Source organism: Dermacentor silvarum, chromosome 1, assembly GCF_013339745.2.
Source record: "Dermacentor silvarum isolate Dsil-2018 chromosome 1, BIME_Dsil_1.4, whole genome shotgun sequence".
NCBI classification, from domain to species: Eukaryota; Metazoa; Arthropoda; class Arachnida; order Ixodida; family Ixodidae; genus Dermacentor; species Dermacentor silvarum.
The window spans coordinates 181,330,482-181,354,343 of record NC_051154.1 but is presented as its reverse complement, the minus strand read 5'-3'; the positions used below and the strand labels follow the sequence as shown (position 1 = coordinate 181,354,343).

At 45.0% G+C, this 23,862-nt stretch overlaps 1 protein-coding gene across 7 annotated transcripts in view; it reads left to right on the top strand.

The window, feature by feature from the left end:
- LOC119436487 (uncharacterized) overlaps window positions 1-20,110 on the top strand; it is a 77,363-nt gene extending 57,253 nt beyond the window's left edge. For 3 of the 7 annotated variants that reach the window (XM_037703347.2, XM_049658098.1, XM_049658102.1), the window contains exons 10-11: window positions 6,630-6,678; window positions 16,032-20,110. In XM_037703347.2, the coding sequence (XP_037559275.1) occupies window positions 6,630-6,678; window positions 16,032-16,166 (184 nt within the window). In that variant the 3' untranslated portion in view covers window positions 16,167-20,110. Of the gene's footprint in view, window positions 1-5,670; window positions 5,686-6,629; window positions 6,679-16,031 lie in introns of all 7 variants that reach the window. The other 4 variants (XM_049658109.1, XM_037703349.2, XM_037703351.2 and 1 more) reach the window with 2 other exon arrangements.
- The last annotated feature ends 3,752 nt before the right edge of the window (window positions 20,111-23,862 follow it).

The window sequence follows — 23,862 nt, the reverse complement described above, 5'->3', positions numbered from 1 at the left end:
GTTTTAGATATGAAAGAAAGAATTAACCATGTACCTACATTAACAATTTATGGTTCTTTTATCATTTACTTGAGATGGAACTTGTGCCTCTGAGCTACAGACACATAGGTTTAGAAAACTAATTAACTTTAAGCACAGGAAGTGTAAATTTAAATAAAGGTTTAATTTTGAAGTTCTTACTAGGGTCCTGTTAAGCTGAACTGAATAAGACAAATGTTGTGTGTCAGGTGTACTTAAAGTAATGAATTCATGGAAAATTAATTTTCCAACAAGGACCAGACAGAAAAATAAACGGGGTGTAGCATTGTGTCAGCTTTATTGTGGCCATTTGTCCTGCCCCAGTGCTGTTTGCCATAATGATAGTATAACTACTGGTTGAACTTTACACATTGCTGCATTACGCCTGTGTGTCTGCATGGTGGGTTACAAACGAACTGTACTTGTAAGAAACTTGTGTAGGCCCATTTTGATCATTGGAAAATGACAAGAAAGAAAGAAATTCGGAGAAAAAAAAATACGACTAGAAAAACAAAAGCCAGAGAAAAGAAAATCTGGAAAAAGGAAGTATTGAAGAAATCACTAATTGGATAGGTGAAACACTTAGCATGCTGTCCCAGAAGCTGCATAAGTGACGTTTGGTCCTGTGTACATGTATAATATAGTTTAATTGTTAGAGCAGCCTTAAGGCAGTCAAGTACAATGTGTCAAAGTTGATGTATCAGATAATTCCTTTATGTATAGTATGCGATATGCGTGTTGGTTTAATGAGGTTGCATCAGACAAAGTGGCACGCTTGTGGCAGCTAACTGAAAATGCACAAACTTTCTAACAAGTGCGTTTAGATGGTTTATGCAAATCTGAAGCTTGTAGTTTCTTCAGGTGCATTGCAGAATAGTTTTAAAAAATTTGAAGGCTCGGGTTAATAAATACTATGACTCAATGAATTTTGACAAGTTTCACAGGCTAAAACTGAAATGTATGCATGAAGAGTGTTTTTCATGCCCAGAGACTATAAGTATCCTTCACCTGTCTCTCCACTGGCTGTTGTCGGCGGAGAACAAATGAATGCTGGTTAATTACATGATTGATTATAGGTCTGAGCTTTTAATATGCCAACCATTATGGCTAAACTGAACCCTAATAAACCAATCATTTATCTTGCATTCTCTATTTCTCTCTATCTTCAGACACCTTTACGGAAACACCTTTACTGAAACACCATGTAGAACTGCTTTTCAAAGTTGTCCACTGCAAAAAAATTTTTTCACTCTGAATCTCCTTCACGTGACCAGATAAAACCAAATGACAAGGTTGCTTAGAGAAAACAAACATGGTTTATTTTTTATGTGAGTGTACACAATTGTGTAGAAAGCGTCTCAGTGGTCATGAAACCGGCATAGGCATTTTAGTTGTGAAATTGGAAGAAGCTACTACACTTCTTGTTGAGGCACAGTCGCATCTGGCAGTTCACGCAAAATATTCTCGACTGACCCTCTCTTGCATTCTTTACGATTCCATCTGGACGAATCTACTTGCTCCCCGAGCTTCAGGCCAGTGTTCAATGGCATCATACTGGGCATCTGCGTTGGGCCACTGAACACATTATTTCCTGGAGAAGTTCAGGCGGCAGGGCTTGAATTTCATGTGATGGTTTTCTATGCTTCCTTGCGCTTGGCACAGATGTATTGAGTGCCTCTGCAACCTGTAGTAGGAAGTGCAAAAAGTCTAGAAGCTTTGTCCTGCGACCTTCTGGATAATCCTTGATACATAATAAAGACTTATTATTTCTTCAGATGTGCTGACATTTTGGAATGTCTGAACGCTGTGTAAGTTTGCGCTGCAATGTACTCAAAAACAGATTTGGGCACATACTTTTCAAAGTAGTCGTATGGAGGGCACATTTCATCTTGCTGTCAGTGAGGCTGCACAGCTCCATCTTAAGCGGAGCATGTATTGTATCTTTCTCTATTGGAAATTCCTCTGAACATTGTCTGAAGAAGGTATTTCTTGCAGTAATGCATCCGGCAGCATGTTTTCATCTTTATGGGCAGAACACTGAGAATGAAGTCTTTCCTGGCCAACCTCATCTTTGTAGCTTTCACCAAAATCTTATATGCTACCAGAAGCAATGTCCTCTAGCAATGTCCTTTCCACTGAATGTGACGTCCCGTTGCGAGACTTTTTTTTTTCTTTTTAAGCATGTTGCGCAGGGTACACGCATAAGGTGGTTATCGCAAGAGGACCAGCGGGGGGGAGGGGGGGGTCACTTCAGGTACATCATCGCGCTTTGTACACATTTTCTTACCATGCATTAATTCTGCTGCTGCCAGAGTGCTGACCAAGGCAATGTATGTTGTATGTACTGTCTGAAGAATTTCACACATTTGACAGATTTATAAACGTTGCAGGGCATTCGAGAAAATCTGAAAAAAAATGTTTATTTGCACTTACCAGCTGACGTTACCACAGGCGGGAACATGCTGTTTGTTCTGGTGCATAGTTTATGCTTCTTTAATAGCAGGGTGCTGCAAACGTGCAGATCGCCAAAGCAGAAGCACAAGATTTGTGTAAATTTAACAAAAATGCCTAGTTTTGAACGTAATGAATGCATTTGTAGATGTGTACACAGTGTTGTAAAGGGTTAAGCAAACTGTATGCTGTATCCCACACATCCTGAACTGCTTTCTTTTTAATAAATAAAAACAATGTCAAAAGGAAATTGATTAAATAGGTGTGACTACAGCGCATAATTTTGGAAGTGTCACAAAAGTACAGAGGAAAATTAACCGGATCTGTTGTAATAAACTATGTGCTTATGTTTAACTGAAATTTTTTTACTACTGTTATTCTGAGCTGATATTTAATACAAATGTTGATCAAGACTTTAAAACGATTGGTCTGACCTGTTCTTGAGGCAATGTGGGTAAAGTGTGCTGCTGTATGTGGTTGAAAGTTTGGTTCCCAACTTCACTTATTGCAATTTTTTAAGGGGGTAAAGAGATCAAACTTACTTTATTTTATTCTTTAGAGTACATCACCTGGTAGCCATACCAGTGGCACAATTTAAAAGGGTGCACATGTGCAAATAACACCACTTCCTCTTCGGCTCTCTATTGTGGTTGGCTTCGAGTGCCACGCAATACATGACGCATTGGCAAGCATATGTAAAAAAACAGATGACATTGCGCATCATTTGCTCGGAGTTGTAGAGCTCATAAGTATTAGTTGCACCATCTTAACCATCAGAAAAGATGCACGAGGAACTTGCAAAACTTCTTTGCAACCACCTGATGCCTAAAGTGTATGTCGTTGGTAAATGTGCTAAATTTCACAGGCTCAGTCAACTAGGTGAATCATTCAAGCATCATACACTACTATGTAGCAGAATTGCAAATGCCTGTTGAATTATGCAAATGTGGCTGCCTTTTTTGGATATATCGCTCGGAGACAAGTTTGTCCGTGGTTTATTTTGTGCTGAAATAGAAGGGTATTTGTTTGTCGAAGATGAGATGCTAGCATTTAAACAAAGTTGTAGAAAGCCTTGGCTATGGGTAAAGGAAAATGTCCAAGAAGTGCATGCGAAAGAGTAGAGCAGCGATTGTAGGCAAAAATGCGAGGAGGAAGCATCCATATGAGAGTTACTGCTGTAGTGCTGCTGCAGCTTTGATTGCTGAGCACGGAAGTCATGGATTGAATAACCAAACGCAGGGGCCACATTTCACTAGGGGTGAAATGTAAAAATGTGAAATGCAGTGTTTTCACGAAGTCTGTTTTATGGTTCTTATAAGCCCACTCATAGATGCAAAGGTGTTCTTATAGGCAGTTGGGCCTTGCAGCACACTAAGTGGCACTGGCATGGACTGAGCCGTTGACCAGGTGGCACACAGCTTTCTGGCAGCAAGTGGATATAATGTGTTGCGACAGCTGCTGAAGCTGCACAAGTTGTGCCCATCAAAAGGGGACCTCCTACTTTCTTTTTAAAGTTCTCTTCACTCCATTCACTTGTTCTTTATCCTTCTCATTTAGAATAATTCCTGATGGGAACACATTGAGTCAATTTTTTAGAAGTTTTAAATTGATACCAGCGGTACTGTAGCAGACAAAGGTGACATTGTGTGCATCGCTAAGAAGTTTTTCAGAAGATGATGTCCACTGTGAGAGCCTGCTGCTGTCACAGTGAATGAGTTCAGAGCTGGAGGAAATGCTGAAGTCTGTTTCTATCTCTTTCACTCTATTATTCTGCAAATTTTGGTTCTGTTGCTGCTCAGCACCAGACACTTCCCAACACCATTGTTGCAGCTGTTCCCGTTTGAGGGGGCCCCCAGAATAAGCGGTGTGCAGGCAGTCGGCGATGGTTTAAAGCTCGAAGCATGAGTGGTTCCCCAAGGCGAAATAGCATTCACCTTTTGCTTTTGGCTACATATGCAAAAGTGTGTTGATAAACAAGAAAAACTTAACGTGCAGTTTGCCTAGCTTTAGTATGTGGGGCTACACTTATTGTCATTGTTAGGCCTAATATGTGCCTTGGTTGACGAACTACGAGTTTAGTAACTTGCTGCTGTTTGTGACAGTTAACTAGGCAGCCTCTTTGCTACTTGTTAACTACTTGAATCTAATGGTGCTTACAAATCTGGAAGTTAACTAAAGTTCGTTACTGTGAATCTACTCCTATTTGGATTTGGAGGCTTTGTTTCTGAGAAAAGGTTACTATGTATTTTTTATTTTCAAGAGTGTTGTAACCTAGATTTTCTTTCGGGAAGGGCTTTCCAGCATGCCAACTACGTCTAATACATATACATGCTCATGGCTGACTGAAAATTTTGGGACGGGTCGGGACCCTGTAATTCCTTCACTGTTCACGCGACTGTTGTTAGAGCTTTACTGATTCAAATGCATACTGTACTGATCATTGATGCACCTTTGACTTGGAGTAAGAAATGTACGAGCTGTTCTTGAGGTGAACTATCTATCTTTGGTATACATGATCACATAGATGCATGAGTGGCACAGTTGTTTGCACTACGCTTTGTTTGCTTGCTTGCTTGCTTGCTTGCTTGCTTGCTTGCTTGCTTGCTTGCTTGCTTGCTTGCTTGCTTGCTTGCTTGCCTGCCTGCCTGCTTGTGAGCTGGCATGCATCTTCTGCTTGTTGAACTGAGACAGGGGCCTGATCATTATTGCCGATAGTCTTAGTCCTGAAAGTTGTCATTATGGACCTGCCACGGTGGTGCAGTAGCGTTCTGCTGCTGAGCAGGAGGTCACGGGTTCAATTCCCGGCGGCGACAGCATTAGGTTTCTGTTAGGTTTTGTGTGGTACACTCTGGTGCCCATAAACATTTGTCACTGGTGGTCCACCAAAGAGTTGAAAATGCAGGAAGTGTGTGGAAAAACAAAAAAAGCACACGCCAGTGTGAAAACTGGAGTTGCGCTGCTGTGGAGAAAGGTAGTGACAAGGCTCATGCTCTAGCCCTTTTACCTTTCACATTCTTTTATGCAATGTGCATTTTCTAGTGAAAGAGCAGGAGGAACTGCTTTTTCTGTGCACCCTGGCTGCTCAGTATACCTGCTCGTGTTTGACCCTTAAATATTGCCATTACAATTTCCTTACTCATTGCTGAACTCCTTTTTTTTCCCCCTTATTCATGTAATGCTCTTGCTGGATCACGTGTGTAGCTGCACACCTATTGTGTACGTATCAATACTTTTTTAAGATGTGCCAGTATATTTTTGCAGGTGTGACTTTGTGGGGAGTGCAGTATAGTATGTTTAATGATGGGTTTCACTTGAAGAAAATGCTTTGACACTTTAAAATCTATTTGCGGTTTAGGCAAACAACTACTCTTACTGCAGAGTGCACCAACCAACTTGTGCCAAACTCAAAAGAAAAAATGTGCCAACATACAACAGTAATACTACTTGTATATTATAAGTAACTGTATTCCGAACACGCCAGTAATTTTTAAGAAATTCTGCTTTACGAGCTAACTAAAGCTAAGATATAAAAAAATTATAAGTATGTATGTCCCAAGTAGCACTGTGCATATAGCTTTTAAAAGTTTTGCACTCACTTGTTTGCAGCATAGTACTACCTGTAGAGGAGAGCCCACAGAACTTTCTCACCTGCATGATAGCTTGCTTCTGCACCTTGATAGCGCTGCTCTCTAACATGCTACAGGTAAATGGATCCTAAATCATTGGCCCAGAGGTCCTGTGGAAGTTGAGTTTCAAGCATTCTGCAATATTTAAGAACCGTTTGCTGCTGTGAATGTAGCAATTGCGCTTGAAATTGTTGTCCACTGCGGAACCTTGAACCATGCAAGAAGTGGGGTTTATTTCATGACTGCAAATGACATACAGCTAGTTACATCTGTGTAGGTGTTAAGTAGCGTGCTTTCTTGAACTAGCTAGCCATGTGATCATGCGCTGTGTGTTTACACCACAGCGCAAGTAGGACGCATGCATAGTTGGTTCATGTGAAGCTCTGTAGTTTGGTTTGTAGTGTGTTTGTAGAACTGTCAAACATGTGCTTGCTATGGGCAGTAAAATCTGCTAGTTCTGTCTGTGGAAGGTATTATAGCCTACATGATCATTTCTTTTCCTCACCCAATTTAAGTGTTGCACTTTGTTTGCAGTTCTGATATGAAGAATGCCCTTGAAGAGCATTTCAAGTCAAGTTCCATTGTAAGTAGCTTTTTCAGGAGTCATTAATGTTTGACTGTTTCTCTCGTGCACATATTTGTTGTGTAATATGAGGGCCACACTAAAAGTAATGAACAACAATTTTTTTTTTATGCAAGATTGAAAGTGCACAATAGGTGTATTGTGGTACAGGGCACCATCTTTTCTGCAATCACAAATAGCCATTTTGCATTAACAGGTTACATAATCTGGCCACCAGTAGGCTAAGCAACATGGCAACACACGGCATCTCGTTTCGTCAGTGTGCGGTGATATAATTTCTGATGAAAGAGTGCATTTAAGCTGCTGAAATTCATTAGAGGCTTCAGGTGGTGTATGGTGACGTGTGAATGAGCTCGAGTAGTGTGCGAAGATAGATCGGGCATCTTAACGATGACCATAGTAAAATTGAAGATCAATCTCAGAGTGGTGGTGCTTGGACGCTGCAACTGAAGCCAGCAAGGAGAGCGTTGATGCACTCATCAAAGAAGGCAGGGGGTAACAAAAGATTAAATAGCGAGAAGGATTTTAATGGGGCACAGTGCTGTCCAGGAGATGATTAAAAGCTTAGGTTACCCAAAAATAAATGTTGCTCTATACATTGAAACACTGCAAAAGCTCTGTCTCTGCACAATATGCATAAATGCATGAAAGTGATCTAGCAGCATGACTATGCACGCCCTTACATTTCTTGACAGAATAGAAGGGAAGCGCTTCCGCAATCACCTCAAATGCCTTCAAATGCGAGGCCCATGATACGAGACACAAGAGACGATCCTTGCAGTGGTGCATCACCATCTTTACAAGGCTTGAATGGAGTTCTAAGGGGTATATTCAAGTTGCGCGATTGGTGGGAGAAATGTAGAATATATGGAAAAATGGACAAAAGCTTGAAAAATAAAGCGACAAGGTTTCACTTTTAGTAATGCAGTGTAATCATTTGAGAAAAGTTGGTCTTTACTTTCAGTATGACCCTCATATTTATGTCTGGTTAGAAACCAGGTCCCATTAAGGCAGCATGTTTTTCTTTCTTTCTTTTTTTTTTTTTGCACTGTGTTTATGAGGATCGATGAGGCCTGTATCTTGTTAGCCCAGCGACTCATTACTGGAAGAGAGTCTCTTGCAATTTGTGCATTCTATCAAGCTATGTTCTTGTGCATGGCACTGCTGATGGTGCATTCTTGAAGAAGTAATGGCAAGATGATTGTACAGTGACCTACATTTTTATTCTAACAACTTCAGTAATAGATTTTGTGCTTACCACTGCCTTTTTTGCCCTGAAATTGTGCCACAGGATCACATTTTATGATACAAATTGTTAAATATACCACTTGACATTGTTGCATGCCTGGTTCTTTAGCATTAGTGAGCTTCCACATGGAGTAGACTAGTTTTGCCGTCTGTTTGCATCTAAATAAAACATCATGGATAACAGGTGAACCAGTGTAGCAGCTTCATGTGATTTGTTGCTTTGTGTTGTTTCGAGTTTCAGTAGTGCATAACAGTTTTGTGATCTCAATCAAAGCGAGAAGACAAAATAAAAATTTCACATCAACAGCAAACTCTCGAAGTCTGCACTTGTTATCCATGCTATTTTCCTTAGTTGTCGACAGGTGCCAAAATGAGTCCATATATATGAATCAGCTCACTTATGCTTAATAATGGTGCTATAAAAATTTTTATGGATAAACCAGACAAGCAATGATACCAAGTGCTACACTGAATGATTCAAACCAAGAAATGTGATCTTGTAGTGCCCTTTTAGTGCAAAAAAAAAAAAAAAAAAGCAGCTGTAGGGGCAGGATTGTTTTTTTTTTTTTTTTTTTAGATTTTAGAATAAAAGCTCGGGTCACACTATTTACTAAAACAAATATGCCTGGCATTTTAAATCCTCATAAATACAAGAAGCATCTCTAGTGAATGTGTTGAATGTTGACGATACATTGCAGTATGGGTTTAATTAGAATGTCATTGGGCAAGATGGATTCTGCTATCCGCTCTGTTAAGGAGCATGGTGTATTCATGAGGTGGTTGTGGTTGAAAGGAGGCAGGTTGATGAAACATACCTAAGAAGCTTGAGAGTGAAGACCTTAAAGAAGTAATTCTCCTGGAGTAAATGGAAGTTGATACACCATTATGTGAACTGCTTTGAAAAGAAGGGCAATTATGTGAAAGATGAAGTGACCTTTGTGCCTCTACTTGAAAGACATGTTTCAATACTTTGAACTTGCAGTTGCTTTTTGAAGCACCCTCATGATGTGACACCTGATAAAGAATGACTCATTTTATATTTTCACCCTGCAGTACACTGAATGCATTTGTGCATTTTAACTCTGTATGACTTGTCAAGCCATGTGAACAAACCCTTAAATATTAACACGCAATCATTTGGGATGTGGTGAATATTCTGAATTCAGTACCTCGGCAAAGCATGCTGTTTGTAGGCCTACAGCATACATTTAACCATCAGGCATGAGCGTTTTCTATTTGTTTCTTCTATCACCTTTTATTCCCTTTACCCCTTTCCCCAGCACAGGGTAGCCAGCCGGTACTTACACTGGCTAACCTCCTTGTATTTCTTTTCCTTCTCTCCCCCTCAGGCATGAGCAGTGCTTGTCTTAGCTTTTATATTCGTATTGCTGAAGATGATTACTACCCGTGAGGTCCACAGTCACTTTGCTTTGCTTGCCACTAGTAGACCACACTTGTCTACCCATTGTCAGTCATTCAATTTAGCTACTCTATGGATCTTACTTGGTAATTTGCATTAATTTCATTATTGCGTAAGTAAAGCTAGCCTTTTGTGTTAGAAAGCATTTTTTTTTAAAAGCAAAGCATTTCTTTGCAAACCTCGCTGGGTTTTGTGACCGTGGGCACTGGCTGTTTTCTTGCTGAATAGGCCAACCAATCACAGCAGAGCACGCAGGCCGTGCACACCACTAGGTTCCTAGCACCACCAGATGGGAAGGGATGAGGAGCGAGTAGAAAGTTGATATCACCAAGGGACTGAGACAGGGGTACCCTTTATTCCCGCTGCTGTTTATGATGTACATGGTAAGGATGTAAAGGGCGCTAGAAGGAATTCCAGGTTTGTTTTATGCGGACGACATTGTATTGCTTGCTAACAAGCAAAGTGATATGCAGCGTCTGGCTAATATCTGTGGACAGGAAGGTGAGAATTTAGGATTGAAATTTAGTGTTTAAAAAATACAGTTTTATGGTATTCAATGAAAACAGTGAAGAACAGTGTCAATGCAGGGCCAGGAATCACCTCGGGTAAAAGGATACAAATACCTTGGTGTATGGATAAACAAATGCAATAAATACATAGAAACACAGGAAAAAACAATAATAGCCAAGGGGAAGAGAAATGCAGCCATAATGAAACACTGAGCGCTATGGGGGTACAATATGTACGAGGTGCTCCATGGTATGTGGAAAGGTCTAATGGTACCAGGACTTACATTTGGAAATGCAGTTGTTTGCTTGAAGTCAGGGGTACAATCAGGACTCGATGGCAACCAAAGGTCAGTGGGGCGCCTCACATTGGGTGCAAACGGGAAGACTATAAATGAAGCTGTGCAGGGGCATATGGGCTGGACAAGTTTTTAAGTAAGGGAAGCTCAGAGTAAAATTGATTTTGAAGAACAACTGAAGAATATGAAAGAGGAGTGTCCAGGTATTTGTACAGGAAAGAGATTGACTCACAGTGGAGGAGGAAGAGAACTAGGAAGCTTACCAACAAGTATGTGACTGGTATAGTAAGCAACATGGCAACAAAGAACAGCAAACGCAATGTCAGATAGGTTGAGACAATCTTATCGGTGGCGGCAATGGAAAAGAAACCTGCTATGAGTAGCTACCTAAGAGGAAAGAACGAAATCGGGAAAAAGACAATTTATGATAACTCAAAGGGAAGCTCTTCACTTTTAGAAGCGAGATCAGGATGCCTTAGAACGTGTAGTTATGTCGGGAACCGAGGGGTCGCAGCGAAGCGCCAGAACAAAGGACCAGCTCAGCAGGCTTTCAGAACGGACTAGCGCGAGCTGTGCTTGCGCCGCTGGCACACGCCGCCCAACTTTATTTTTCTTGTCAGTCGCAGCCAGCCCCAAGGCGCCAGCCGAGAGCGTTGGCCTTAGCGTCTCCGCTTAGCAGCGTCAGTGGACGCTACAGGGCCCCCCGCCCAGACGGAACGGCGAAATGTACTCGTCGACGAGGCAGAGATGAGGCTGTCTTGGAGTCAAGCAGATCGACGGGTGTGCTAGCGACATCCGTGGGGAGCTCCTTGGGAGGCTTGATGTAGGCTGGTTTGAGGCGGTCCAGCGAAACGACTTCTTCGCAGCCATTCAAGAGAATGGTGGCGGACTTCTGCGTCTTGTGGAGGACACGATATGGTCCGTCGTAGGATGGTGTAAGAGGCGCCTTTATAGCGTCTCGTCAGAGGAACACGTGGGACGAGGACTCAAGGTCCGGGTACACAAAGATGCTGTGGTCCGGTGATCGAGGCGATACGGGGCGCAGTTGCTGAATACAGTCCTGTAGGCATTGGAGGTACTGTAGCGGCTGGGGCGAGGGGGCCGAAGGAACGAACAAGTCTCCAGGAAGCCGCAGGGGTGCGCCGTAGACGAGTTCGGCCGCTGAACAGCCAAGGTCGCGACGAAGGACGGCACGTAGGCCGAGAAGCACCATAGGAAGGTGGTCGACCCAGTGTTCTCGATCCAGGCGCACAGTGAGTGCAGCCTTGAGCTGATGATGGAGCCGCTCGACCATGCCGTTGGCACAGGGATGATATGCAGTGGTACGGCAGTGCTTAGTGCCAAGCAGGTGGTTGAGCGAAGTGATGAGTGTACAGTCAAATTGCTGGCCACAATCAGTTGTCACAATGCTGGGGCAGCCGAAGCGGGAAACCCATGCTGAAACGAAGGCTTTGGCGACCGTTTCAGCAGTGATGTCCGGAATGGGCGCGGCTTCAGGCCAACGGGTGAAGCGGTCGATCATTGTGAGAATGCAGCAACAGTTGTGAGAGTGAGGAAGTGGTCCAACCAAATCAAGATGGACGTGGTCAAAACGGCAGCTAGATGGCAAGAACGACTGCGTGGGAGTCTTCGTGTGGCGGGTCACTTTGGCGGTCTGGCATGTGAGGCACGAGCGGGCCCACTGGCAAACATCAGTGTTAATGCTTGGCCAGATATACTGCTGTGTAACGAGGCGCTGCGTGGCTCGGATGCTGGGATGGCAGATGTCATGAAGTGATTGGAACACCGCACGACGGAAATCAGCCGGAATGAAGGGGCGAGGTGCAGCCGCTGACATGTCGCACCAGGGGGAGCCAGGCACAAACGGGTGAGGAACGAGTTGTAGACGGAGGGAACGGGGATGGTCACGCAGCGCTTGCAGCTCGGGGTCTTCTATCTGCGCACGAGCTAGACCTTGCCAATCTACAGTCGATGTAGAAGTGCCGAGGGAGGTGATGCGTGAAAGTGCGTCAGCTGCCTCGTTGTCGGTGCCTTTGATGTGCCAGATATCTGTTGTGAACTCTGATATATAGGCCAGGTGACGAACTTCACGTGCGACGTACTTGGAAGAGTTTGTCTGGAAGACATACACCAGAGGCTTATGATCTGTTAGAATATAAAATGGCTGGCCCTCCAAGAAGTGCCGAAAGTGCTGGATGGTGGAGTAGATGGCGAGCAGCTCGCGGGCAAAAACGCTGTAGCGAGTCTCGGCAGGTTGGAGCTTCCAAGAGAAGAAACCCAGTGGGCACCACTCCGAGTTGATTTTCTGCTGGAGAACAGCGCCAATGGCCACACTGGAAGCATCCACCATGATGCGGGTTGGCACGTTAGTTCTCGGGTGGATGAGAAGCACCGCATCGGCGAGGGCTTGTTTAGCAGCCCTGAAAGCAGCGTCAGCTTCGGGAGACCAGGAAATCGCAGAGGAGGAGCCCTTGGTCGTGCGAAGAAGGTCAGTCAGTGGGTGTAGAAGCTCAGCGCAGTGCGGAATAAAACGTCGGGAGAAATTCACTAGGCTGAGACACTCACGCAGCTGGCGTAGAGTAGTGGGTGCTGGGAAGTCTTTCACAGCCTGGACGTGAGAGGGCAACGGACGAATTCCCAGCGCCGAGATGTGGTGGCCCAGAAACTCGAGCTCGGAGGACCCAAATACGCATTTCTGGGGGTTGACAACGAGGCCAAATTGTTGAAGGCGTTCAAAGAGTTCCCGTAGGTGATGCTCATCATCTTGTGGATTGCGACTCGTGACAAGGATGTCGTCGATGTAGGCAAATACAGCCGGGAGGCCACGCGTTACCTCGGCAATGAATCGTTGGAACGTTTGAGCTGCGTTGTGCAACCCAAAGGGCATGCGCACATACTCAAAAAGGCCGAAGGGTGTAGTAATGGCTGTCTTCGGTATATCGTCAGGCTCAACGGGGATTTGGTGATAGGCCTTGACAAGGTCCACTTTACTAAAGATGTTGCATCCTTCCAAGTGGCCTGTGAAATCTTGGATGTGTGGAAGGGGATAGCTATCGTGGACCGTGTGAGCGTTGAGCGCCCGGTAGTCACCGTACGGACGCCAGTCACCCGGTTCCTTCTTGGGCACCAGATGGAGTGGGGAGGCCCAACTGCTGGACGAAGGGCGAATAATACCTAACTGGAGCATGTGATCGAATTCCCATTTAGCAATGGCCAGACGCTCACCGAAGAGGCAGCGCAGACGGGCTGTGACGGGCGGACCACGTGTGACAATGTGGTGGGTTACGCTGTGCTTGGGCGGCTGATTTAAATTGCAGGGCCTCGTCACCTCAGGGAAATCTTCGAGAATTCGAGCGTACGGGCATGATGGGATCAGCGTGCGGATGACAGTGGGAGCGACAGCCGGCAGAACGCCAGGGATGGAGAGGCACGTCTTGCTGTCAATCAGGCGATGGCGGCACATGCTGACGTCGAGGTCGAAATGGGTCAGGAAGTCGGAGCCGAGGATAGGCTGATGGACGTCGGCCATGATGAAGACCCACCGGAACGTGCGTCGCAGGCCAAGGTCGAGTGTGAGGGACCGCAGACCATACGTGGCGATGGAGGTAGAGTTTGCCGCGTGGAGCGTAGGTCCAGGTGACTTGGAAATGCGGTCACGCTTGGAGGAAGGCAGTACACTGACCTCGGCACCCGTGTCTACAAGGAACCGCAGGCCGGAAATGCGATCCATGACTATGAAAAGGCGGCCGGGTTGTAAGGCGAGGTCACATGCCGCCGTCAGTGATCTCACGGTGCATTTCCCGACCATTCGCATGGGGACTTGCACTGACGGGCGCGGTGCTGGAAAGTGCGATGGTACCAGGAGATAGGCGAGCGTCGAGGACTGCGCGAGCGGCGACTGGTCGGGGAAGAGGGATGGCGGCTGGGACATGAGGTGGAGCCGCGCTGGTCATGGGAGGACGTCCGAAGGGTGTCGATGGAAACAGCGAGCTGGTCACTCCGGGACTCTAAGCGGGCCATGATTGAGGACTGTGGCGTTGAAGAGAGGGCGGCAACTGAAGGAAAAGTCGCGTCGTGGACTCGATCAGCGAGCTGGGCGAGGCGGTCGAGGGTCAAGTCCTCTGTAGCGGCCAAGACAAGGCGGGTGGACTGTGGTAAGCGCTACAGGAAGAGCGCTCTCAACCGCGCACTGTTCGAGTCGACGTTGCTTGTGCCCAGGAGCTGTCGCATGCTGTTGAGCAGCTGGGAAGAGCGGCGATCTCCAAGGTCTTCGGAGGTGAGCAGGTGCTGGAGGCGCGCGCTCTCAGACGCCGTGGTGCATTCTAAAATAATCTGCTTCAGTTGCTGGTACGGGGCATCACTCAAAGGTGCAGTGATAACGTCCGCCACTTCTTGAGCCACCTCAGGAGACAGGTTGCAAAGTAAGTGGCGAAACCGCGAAGTCTCCGAGGTGTTGTGGTGCAGATCGAAGATGGCTTTGACCTGGGCGAACCAAACCTGCGGGTTCTGGCGCCAGAACGTGGGCAGGTGGAGCTGTAGAGCTGCGACGTCCCGTGGGCGCGAGGTAGCGTCAGGCGGAAGGTTGCTGGGGTCGGTCATCTCTTAGGCCGGAGTCGCCACTGTCGGGAACCAAGGGGTCGCAGCGGAGTGCTAGAACAAGAGGACCAGCTCGGCAGGCTTTCAGAACGGACTAGCGCGAGCCGTGCTTGCGCCGCTGGCACGCGCCGCCCAACTTTATTTTTCTCGTCAGTCGCAGCCAGCCCCAAGGCGCCGGCCGAGAGCTCTGGCCTTAGCGTCCCCGCTTAGCAGTGTTGGTGGGCGCTACAGTTATAAAGCCAGGTACACCAAGGAAGAAGCATGTGCTTGCTGCGGTAAAGCTAGGGAAACAGTGGAATATGTTTTATTGGAATGTGAAGATATCTAGCCAGCTGTCGGTTTAGGCTCCTCTAGCCTCCTTGAAGCCCTTGGGTTCAGGGATAGCAGGGGGAAAGTAAACATGTCTGCAATAAAGATTATTGAAATGCCCCTAGAGGGCGCTGTAGGTACATGTATAAATAAATTATTAAGGAGCAATTGGAGGTTTTGTGGCAGAAAAGTAGTGAGACGTACAAAAACAAAGATCCCAATAGTGGTTCAGAAAGTTTAATGCTGGAAGTTCTTTGTGTGTTTTTTAAAGATAGGTAGGACATTAGGCAAAATAAGAACAAGAGCTTGGTGGCACAACCCACCACCCCGTTCGTTTTAAAGGGGACGCTCATAGCAGCCATCCATCCATCCATCCACAGCAGCAGCGGTGCCGGCCCTGCGGGGAAAGAAAAAAAAAAAGAACCAGAATGCTCGCCTTCGTGCATCCGCGGCTGCACAGTAATGAGGAATTAAACGCTTCTTGAAGATAGAATGGATTCGAATTGCACTACTTATGTATGCGCATGCTGCCTCTGAAACCATGATGCGTTCAAGGCGTCTGTCGTACTCGCTAGTAGTCAGCAACTCCGCTTAACAAAAGGCTCGGTATAATTTGTGTGTGCCCCCGCTTGTGTGTGTGCATGTACTCGTGTTCTGACTCTTTATGCACTCACACAAAGCTTCGCTATATATAGATTCCAACTCGTTGGATCTGCTGCATTTTGTTCAACTAGTTCATTTCCCTAATGTCGTATGTGAATATAAATGATACATTCCATAAATGTAATATAATTTTTGAGCAATAATATTATGCGTAATACTTTTTTTGAAATATAAGTACTGACAAAATGTTGCACTAATTTTTTTTTCTTGGAAGAATTCAGGAATTAGATTACCCATAGTAAAGGAGCATTTACTTCTGGGGTAGTGTTGTGTACAACATGAATTTGTCTATGTATTATAATCTGTTTGCAGTGCCATGCAGCTTTTCGCAACAAGATTGAGGATGTGTCCAAGAGTCTGAGCAACATCACACAGGCTTTGCGGCTGCATAGTTCAAAGCCACACCTGCCTAGCAGGTCTCAGTCAAGCTGGGAACTACTTTCGTGATCTAACAGGTAGTTCCGTTGGTGCCACTTCAGCAGTCTGTGGTGTATGTATTTCCAGGGATATATTTTCAAGAGGTCATATCTTTATGTTCATATCTTTTACTATTTCTGGATTTTATTTTGTTTCAGTGTGGTGTTTTCATGTTGCATTCATGAATTTGTTGTTGTAAAATGTGCGGACACTAGGCTTGACTTACGGGACCCTTGCAGTTAGGTTTCAGCCAAAGAAATTCTACTTTATTTGAGTATGAGCAGTGGTGAAATTAAAAAAGAAAAACAAAGGCACTGATGTCAATCTACATTACCTTTTATTTGAACCCAATTTCAATGTTTCTGTTGCAGGAAACATGATTTAACATAGCTCATTGGGCATTTGCCTAATGTAGTATTCTGCCCTGAGGCATCAAATGTGCATTCACTGTGCCAGTCGTGCGTGGGTGCTTGGTACTTCATGGGAGTGGACCATTGTAGTGTATTGCCTTTGTGTTATGTTAAAGGGCTATGTGATGGTTATGTAGCATTTCTCATTACAAAAGAGCCAGGTGTGTCATGTTACACTACTTGACCAACATTGGCTGTATGTCTTATGCAGCAATACAGTACCGCAACCTTAGCTCTTCTTTTGCAGTTCTGTCATGTCATAAAATTGACTTTTCATTTATTGCCTTTACTGTTCTGTCTTGCAAAAGGGGACAAGGTTTTGGGGGGATTTACTATGGCTGCTTGTTTTTGTTGGTTTTATTTCTGTGAAGCCATTTTTATATGTTAACTTCTGTCGGCAGAGTGCAGATCATTGTTGGTATTCTTGCCACATGCTGCCGTTAACCAGTAACTGTCACAGCAGCAGCAGCAGCTTCTCGTTTTGAGAATGCACTTTGTGTGCTTCAAGCGACATTTTTCATTCCAGGGCAGCTTTTCTGCTACAATTTTTTATTGCTGCAAATTTAAGGTTGAGCAGTTTAGACCAAGATAAAATACATAAATGTAGAGACATTATCGGTATGATGCCGTAAGCAGCTAAATGTAATCTTGGTTACTGAAAGTGTAATAGCAGCATGTGGTGGATTTATTTTCGAACATACAATATGTATATCTTTTATAAAGACTTAGGGGCAAACAAGCACGTTTGCTTTGAGTGGTTACGAAGCTTTTCGCTTTATTTAGGTGGTCTAGTTCTTGATGAACACGCTTGACATATCCGTCGTCATGCAGTAACTTGCTGTTACTGTAAAGCGGCTATGTTGTTTTTTTCTTTCTTGCATGCCCCATTGCTGGCAAGGTTATAGTTGCTTGTTTTATCCATACCAGTGCACAGTGTACTACTCTTCAAATCTAAAAAAGCATGAGGTGATGTGGAATTTGTTTTGGCAGAGGCTATGGCATGTGTAGCTAAAAAAATATATTCTGTGTTGGTAACATGGTCCCATGCTTAATATCTTATGAGATACCTTGAGATGCAATTATAAGCAGCTTATTCATGTGACGCCGACTAGTAATTTTTTTCTGTACAGGGCTGCAATGTATGCGTGTGCAATTTAAAGTAGCAGCCCTGTTGTGTTGCAGCATTTCACCTGACTATTTGAAAATCCTGCTCTAATATAGCTTGGTACGTTATGTATATATGCTGCACATTTCCCCAGGTTTACTGTTCCAGTACATGGTAATACATCACTGGTTTATGTTTATATTCCACACATTCTAAGTTCATTGTTGTGTTCCAGCATACTCATAGGCTTGAAACTTTGTACAATATTTCTGTCTAGTACGCACAGAAATCTCATCCAAGTGTGTCGATTTGTAAATTCAGGTGTACTATTTTATTGAAAATTGTTTTTGGGGGTAAGGCAGGTGGGTAGGCTAGAGAAGGGAAACACATAATTTAAGTTCAACTGAATGTACCTATTTCATTTTCTTTTTTTCCTTCTTTTTTATCATTGCGCACAATGCAGGGCTTTCATGTTAGTGGCATGAATATGCAGAATGGTTACGGTTTTGTTTTTTCACCTTTTATAGCATAATCAAACCTTTCTTTCTGAACACCTTTGCTAGGGTCAGCAAGGGAAAAGTACAGATTTTTTAGTCAGCCTGTCATTCAGGCCATTGAGAGATTGCAAAGTGAGCAATGAGATATTACATAGTATTTTGTTAAAATGTTCGTGTTCACCTCTGGTAGCTTTCAGTGTACTTACCACTTTCAATGCATTCCCTCCACATACTAAATAAAAGGCTGGCTTATCTGCAATGTGATCCTAATGTATCAGAGGCATACTTTCCACAAAAAAACTTAAGCCATGAAGTCTGCAAATTCAAGGTTCCTGTGTTATTTTGTACAAACAGCTGTCTCCATTCTCATTCCCTTCATATACTACATAATGAAAGGCTGACTTATCTGCAATAGGATCCTAATGTATCAGAGGCATACTTTCTGCAAAAAACTTAAGCCATGAAGTCTGCAAATTCAAGGTTCCTGTGTTATTTTGTACATACAGCTTTCTATATTCTCATAATCTAATGGTTCACATTGAATTGACTTGCGAGCTTTTGCTGACATCTTGCAGTATGTTCCTGGAGTTTGACCTCTTGTTATGGCAAAATAATTGGATGTTAGGGAAACTGCAGCAATAGTTCAGAGAAGGAAAAGAATAATTCTGTGCACTGATTGTAAATGACATTGTTAGAGCGATCAAAAATATTTATGTGGTGTGGAAACAGTTCTCAGTAGTTTATAAGCTAGCGAGAATAACTGCTTATGCTGTGGCTTTGGTAGAAGTAGTAGCAGCATCTAGAAAGCAGTATTGTTTTGCCATATTGGAACTTCGCAGTGGTGGTGGTGGTCAGGTACTGCATATTGCATGCTTGAAGAATTCAAGAGCTGAGCCTTGAGCTTTTAATGCATTGCTCTGGGGATACAGTGCTGAAAGAAATTGACCTCATTGTTTCAGTGATTTTCTGTACCCAGATAGCAACAAAGCAGCCAAATTGTTTCAGTATTCCTATTTTGCGTTCTTTGGTGAACTTGAGTCAGAAGTGTCATGCTGCAGGGATGCCAAGGTACAAGTAGTATGCAGGGTGTTGCCACAGCAAGTGGAGGTACCTGTTTTGACAAAAAGGTGTCGCAACCGCAACCACGCTGGTGCCATCAGCCTAGTTAATAACTACACAATTTATTGGCTGACTTTTCCGTTGCGAGCTTCGTTGAGTCGTTGCAGTCACAGAAATGGGGAGCGCCAGACCGCATAGCGAGTGCCATGCGAAGGCGTCTTCAGCTCTCCAGTTGTGTTGTGAAACGCCAACGCTGTTCTGAAACTTCAAGGCAGCTTGGAATGGGAACACTGCCCACGAGTTAACGGCTCGCGTAATTTTTGGCTTCCGCTTCACCTGCTATCTGCACCACCTCCCCGAACGGCCGCGGTGTGGGTCTGACAGCCATTGCTTATCGCCCGCGGCTTGTGCACCGCTTGTTGCTGTTGTCCCCAGCGCTGCTCTGCACGATAGAGCGGCTCCTAGCCTCCCTAGTGCAGTGCAGTGTCTGTTAGTGCGGGCCTAAATTACGCGAGCTGTCGTGTATGCATTTCTGCTGTGTCGTAACTTCTCTTCGAGTAACAACCGAGATGCCCCTGCGCCAAAGGCAGGCTTTATTTTAATGACTGCAATGTAGAAATTGATATATGAGAAAGAGCATGTGGATCTCGCCCTGTTGACCTCGCTCTGTTTAAATCGGTCTGCTATAAGTACCAGCGTGGTCGTGTATGTTGCGCTTGCCTTTTTTTCTTAATATAAATGTAACCTTGACACTCTGCTGAAGCGCCATGTATGAAGCATTTGTTCATGTTCGGGTGTGCGGATTTTTGCACCTTCACGATGACACACACGCTTTGGTGGTCAGCTTTGTTCTCAATTCTTTTATTTTTTGTCGGTGTAAATAAAGAGAAGCATTTCCTTGAAGTGTGCCAGCTTGTCATTGTATGTTCGAATGAATGCGCCTGAGCATCATTCGAGGCTGACTTCCCGTGGCTCTAACATGAGACTGATTGAGCTCTCAAATAAATAAGGGAGTCTGGGTGCTCGGTGAAGAGGGACGCCGTGTGGGTAAGTAAAGGGGCGGACAACACTTGCCTACCTGTGGTTATTCAGCGTGTGCCTAAATCTCGGCTCATTCGAGCACGTTGCAAAATACGAAATGCAGAAAGTGACATTTCGTGCCCGTCGCATTGAAGTTTCTGTAAAAATCTAGGGCTGATGCGGCAGGGCAGCGGTGCACCATGACTAGCCATGACGAAACACGCTGTGCTAAGGGTGTCTGCGCTGCACTGCGGGCTGCGAAGAAAGCAAACGACAGAAAGTACGGAAGTATGCCCATAGCTGGAATGGCGGAACCCTCTCCACTTTTTTCCGAGAGCGGCGCTCCTGTTATTTAGGACACCATCCTGAGCTGTGTGCCAGTCTTCAATGAACATGCAGCCACAAGAATTTTAATGCGTTTAGCATTCTTTGGGAACTAACAGCGATTTCTTGACTGTCTAACCGTTTTCGTGGGCTGATCGTGAAGATAGTGTGGTCTTGCAGCGGTAAAAACCGCACGGTGGTACAGTGTTTTACGACTGGCCTTCCGCCAAAGCAATTAAGTGTGGTGTGCGACTCACGCCTTGTATGTTTGTGATTGGCATGGCACCAGCCTGCCGAATTTAACTGCGCGGTATATTTCTAAAAGGTGCAATTCTATTATGCTTTGAGTGGCTCGAGAGGACAGACGGCGAGAAACTTAACATCCCTAATATTGTGTGTGTGGGGTGGTGCTTGATTGAACGCTGACCTCAATACCCCATCCTTACAAGGGTGGGATATTGACGTACGACACGACATTCAATAGATCTTTTTTATAAGTGCACGAGATCTGTTGTGCAAGATATCACTTGTGCAATATCAACATTCGACAGATACGCGACACTCAATAGATCTTTCGCACAAGTGCGAAATATCTATTGAGTGTCGCGTCGTTCGAGAAGGGCATCCGGTCAACAAGATCATCTTTGAGTGATAGCTGCTATGCGGTGATGGAGAACGTCCCTCTCGTATAACAAAGAATGCACAGTTCGTGCTTTGTGGAAGACGGAAACTTCGCGACTGGTGGAATGCAGCGGCCACATGGAGCGTCACTGACGTCGTTTGTCGGCCCTTTGTGGGAGCTTTGAAAGTATTTCCGTCTGTCCAGAAGACGTTAGCATCGCGGAGAAAGGAAGCTCTACACTCAACAACGCTGTGCCCACCTGGGGCAAGTATATATAGTACACTATAGGGGCAAGGGAATCACCTTCTCGCTGGAAAAAAAGGGAGGGGAATTTTGGTTAACTGAGCAGATAATCGGAAGGAATACGGTGCATCTTTTCGCCAAAATACTCGCCCGCCCAAAGTCTGATGACGGCTTCTATTGACGTCGATCATGGCGTCGATCATGTACCACTTTGAGAGTATATCTATCTATCTATCCATCCACCTACGTCTTGGTGCTCTCATGGTCGTTTCGTTAACTTAGTATGTACCAAAATTGGCATAGTATGACAAGAGTGTATGATGAACATAAATGATAGGTCATGGCATGTGCGTCATGTAGGTCATGAAACAGCCGCCTACGTCTGGGGGCTCTCATGGTCGTTTGGTCAACTTGGTGGGCTCCCGCACACTGCTTCGCATAACATCGACTCCAACAGGGCGTGGGAACTGACGGCGTTTTTTTTTTTTTAATTTCTGGGGTTTTGCGTGCCAAAACCAGTTCTGATCATGAGGCACGCCGTAGTGGAGGGCTCCAGATTAATTTTGACCAACGCAAGCACACAGGCGTTTTTGCATTTCGCCTCCATCGAAATGCGGCCGCTGTGGCCGGGATTCGATCCCGCGACCTCGCGCTCAGCAGCGCAACGCTTTAGCTGACTGAGCCACCGCGGCGGGTCGCATTTTTTTTTTCCTTCTTAGTTATATTTAAATGTATTGTTTAAGGTATATGGCTTCTGCGTGCCTATTGTGCTTGTTATTTTTTTTTCCTAGTGCGAAGTGATCTTGTACTTAGTTTTGAAAACATCTGCACTTTGTTCTTTCAATAGGACTTGTAGGTTTAGAACTTGCTTCACTTTGTTCTGCATAGAAAAAATGAATGAATTTGGTGCAATCGAATGAAAACTCTAATTGCTGCCTCTTACGTTCTTGCAATTTTCAAACGTGGTGACAGAATGCCATGGGTGTTTAAATATAGTACTGTATTTATATTCCCGAAAAACTAGGCACACATTTTGGCCTTCTATACAGCGCTCGTTCGTGCCTGCCTGTCTCCATCTTCGTTGTAGTATTGTTTGCGCAGCAACATCAGCTGTACATGCACCAACAAGGACGAACTACCGTGTAAGATGTGGTTTAGTGTACTTCTGCTAAGTAGCAGCCTTTCCGTCGCCATTTGTTGAAAACAAGCGTTAAGCCTTAATTAAATTAAATAATACAACGTGGTAAAAAGAGCGCTAGCCCATTGAACCTCTTACCCCCCCCCCCCCCCCCCCGCATTCCTCTCAAAAAAAGAGCAATACTGTGTATCCACCCCCCCCCCCCCCCCCCCAAAAGTCGAAATTCTGGATAAACCCCTGGTCTCCTGACTCCCGTGGCACATCAACTTCGGTCACCTACTATTAAGTCCGGCGTCCTAACGTGCGATGGTGAGAAGAGCGTTCTCGCATTCTTCCCTCGTGACAGCTAGCGTTTTGAGACGCTGTCGTTGAGACGCTGCACGGTGCTCCGAACTGGTAATTGAAGACAACTCGCTTCGAAGTACCAGTTGGCTTCCGCGTACGAGAAAGGCACGGTGGTAAGGAGAGCGCCACCCATGACACGTAGTGCAACATTGTGCCGCTAATAAACGCCTGTGAAAGGATGCTAAACGCATTATTGGATCGCAACCAGTTGGTTCTTTTTTTTTTTTTTTCGTAATTTCAAAGTTCGAGGCCTCTGGTGAACACACTCTCACCAACTCCGCACAGTGTAGCGAAAGCTACGGGGTGCGTCAGGAAGAAAGGCCCGTGATTGGCTTTGTCCGCCAATCATCAATTGGCATTGTCAGCCAAGAAGAAAGGCATTGTCCGCCCGTGATCGCGCGACGCCCACTGAATGGAAGCTTCATAAAATGATTAGTCGCGCACAATGGGCGAGCCTCCCGCGCTTCTCGGAACACACAGCCGACTTCCATCACACGTTGGTACCATCGTCCCTCGTCGGCAGACCAATCGACAGCATTTACCCATGGTGACGTCACGCGCAGGACCCTGCTGGCGTCACGACGTACGAAGAAGGGACAGGAAGAGCCCTGAGAGGAGCACGGGATTGGTTTGTGAATTGGCGGTGTACCCGCGGCGCGTAGCGCTGCCGTACGTGTTCGCGAAAGATTATCGTCGTGTTATACTGTACCTGATGCGCGTGTTTAATTAAAATGTAAAAATATGTCGGTGGGGATTTAGGGACCCTTTAAATGGACGCTAATGAGAAATATAACGAGATATCCCAGTGAACCATTAATGTACCATAGATGTCCATAGAACATCATGTTTGAGACATTGCACACATCCTATAGATATCTATATTTATCCAAACAACATTACAAATACGTACCATGGATAATCTAAGTCCCATCCAGATCACGTTGCTCTAACGTTGAAAGGATG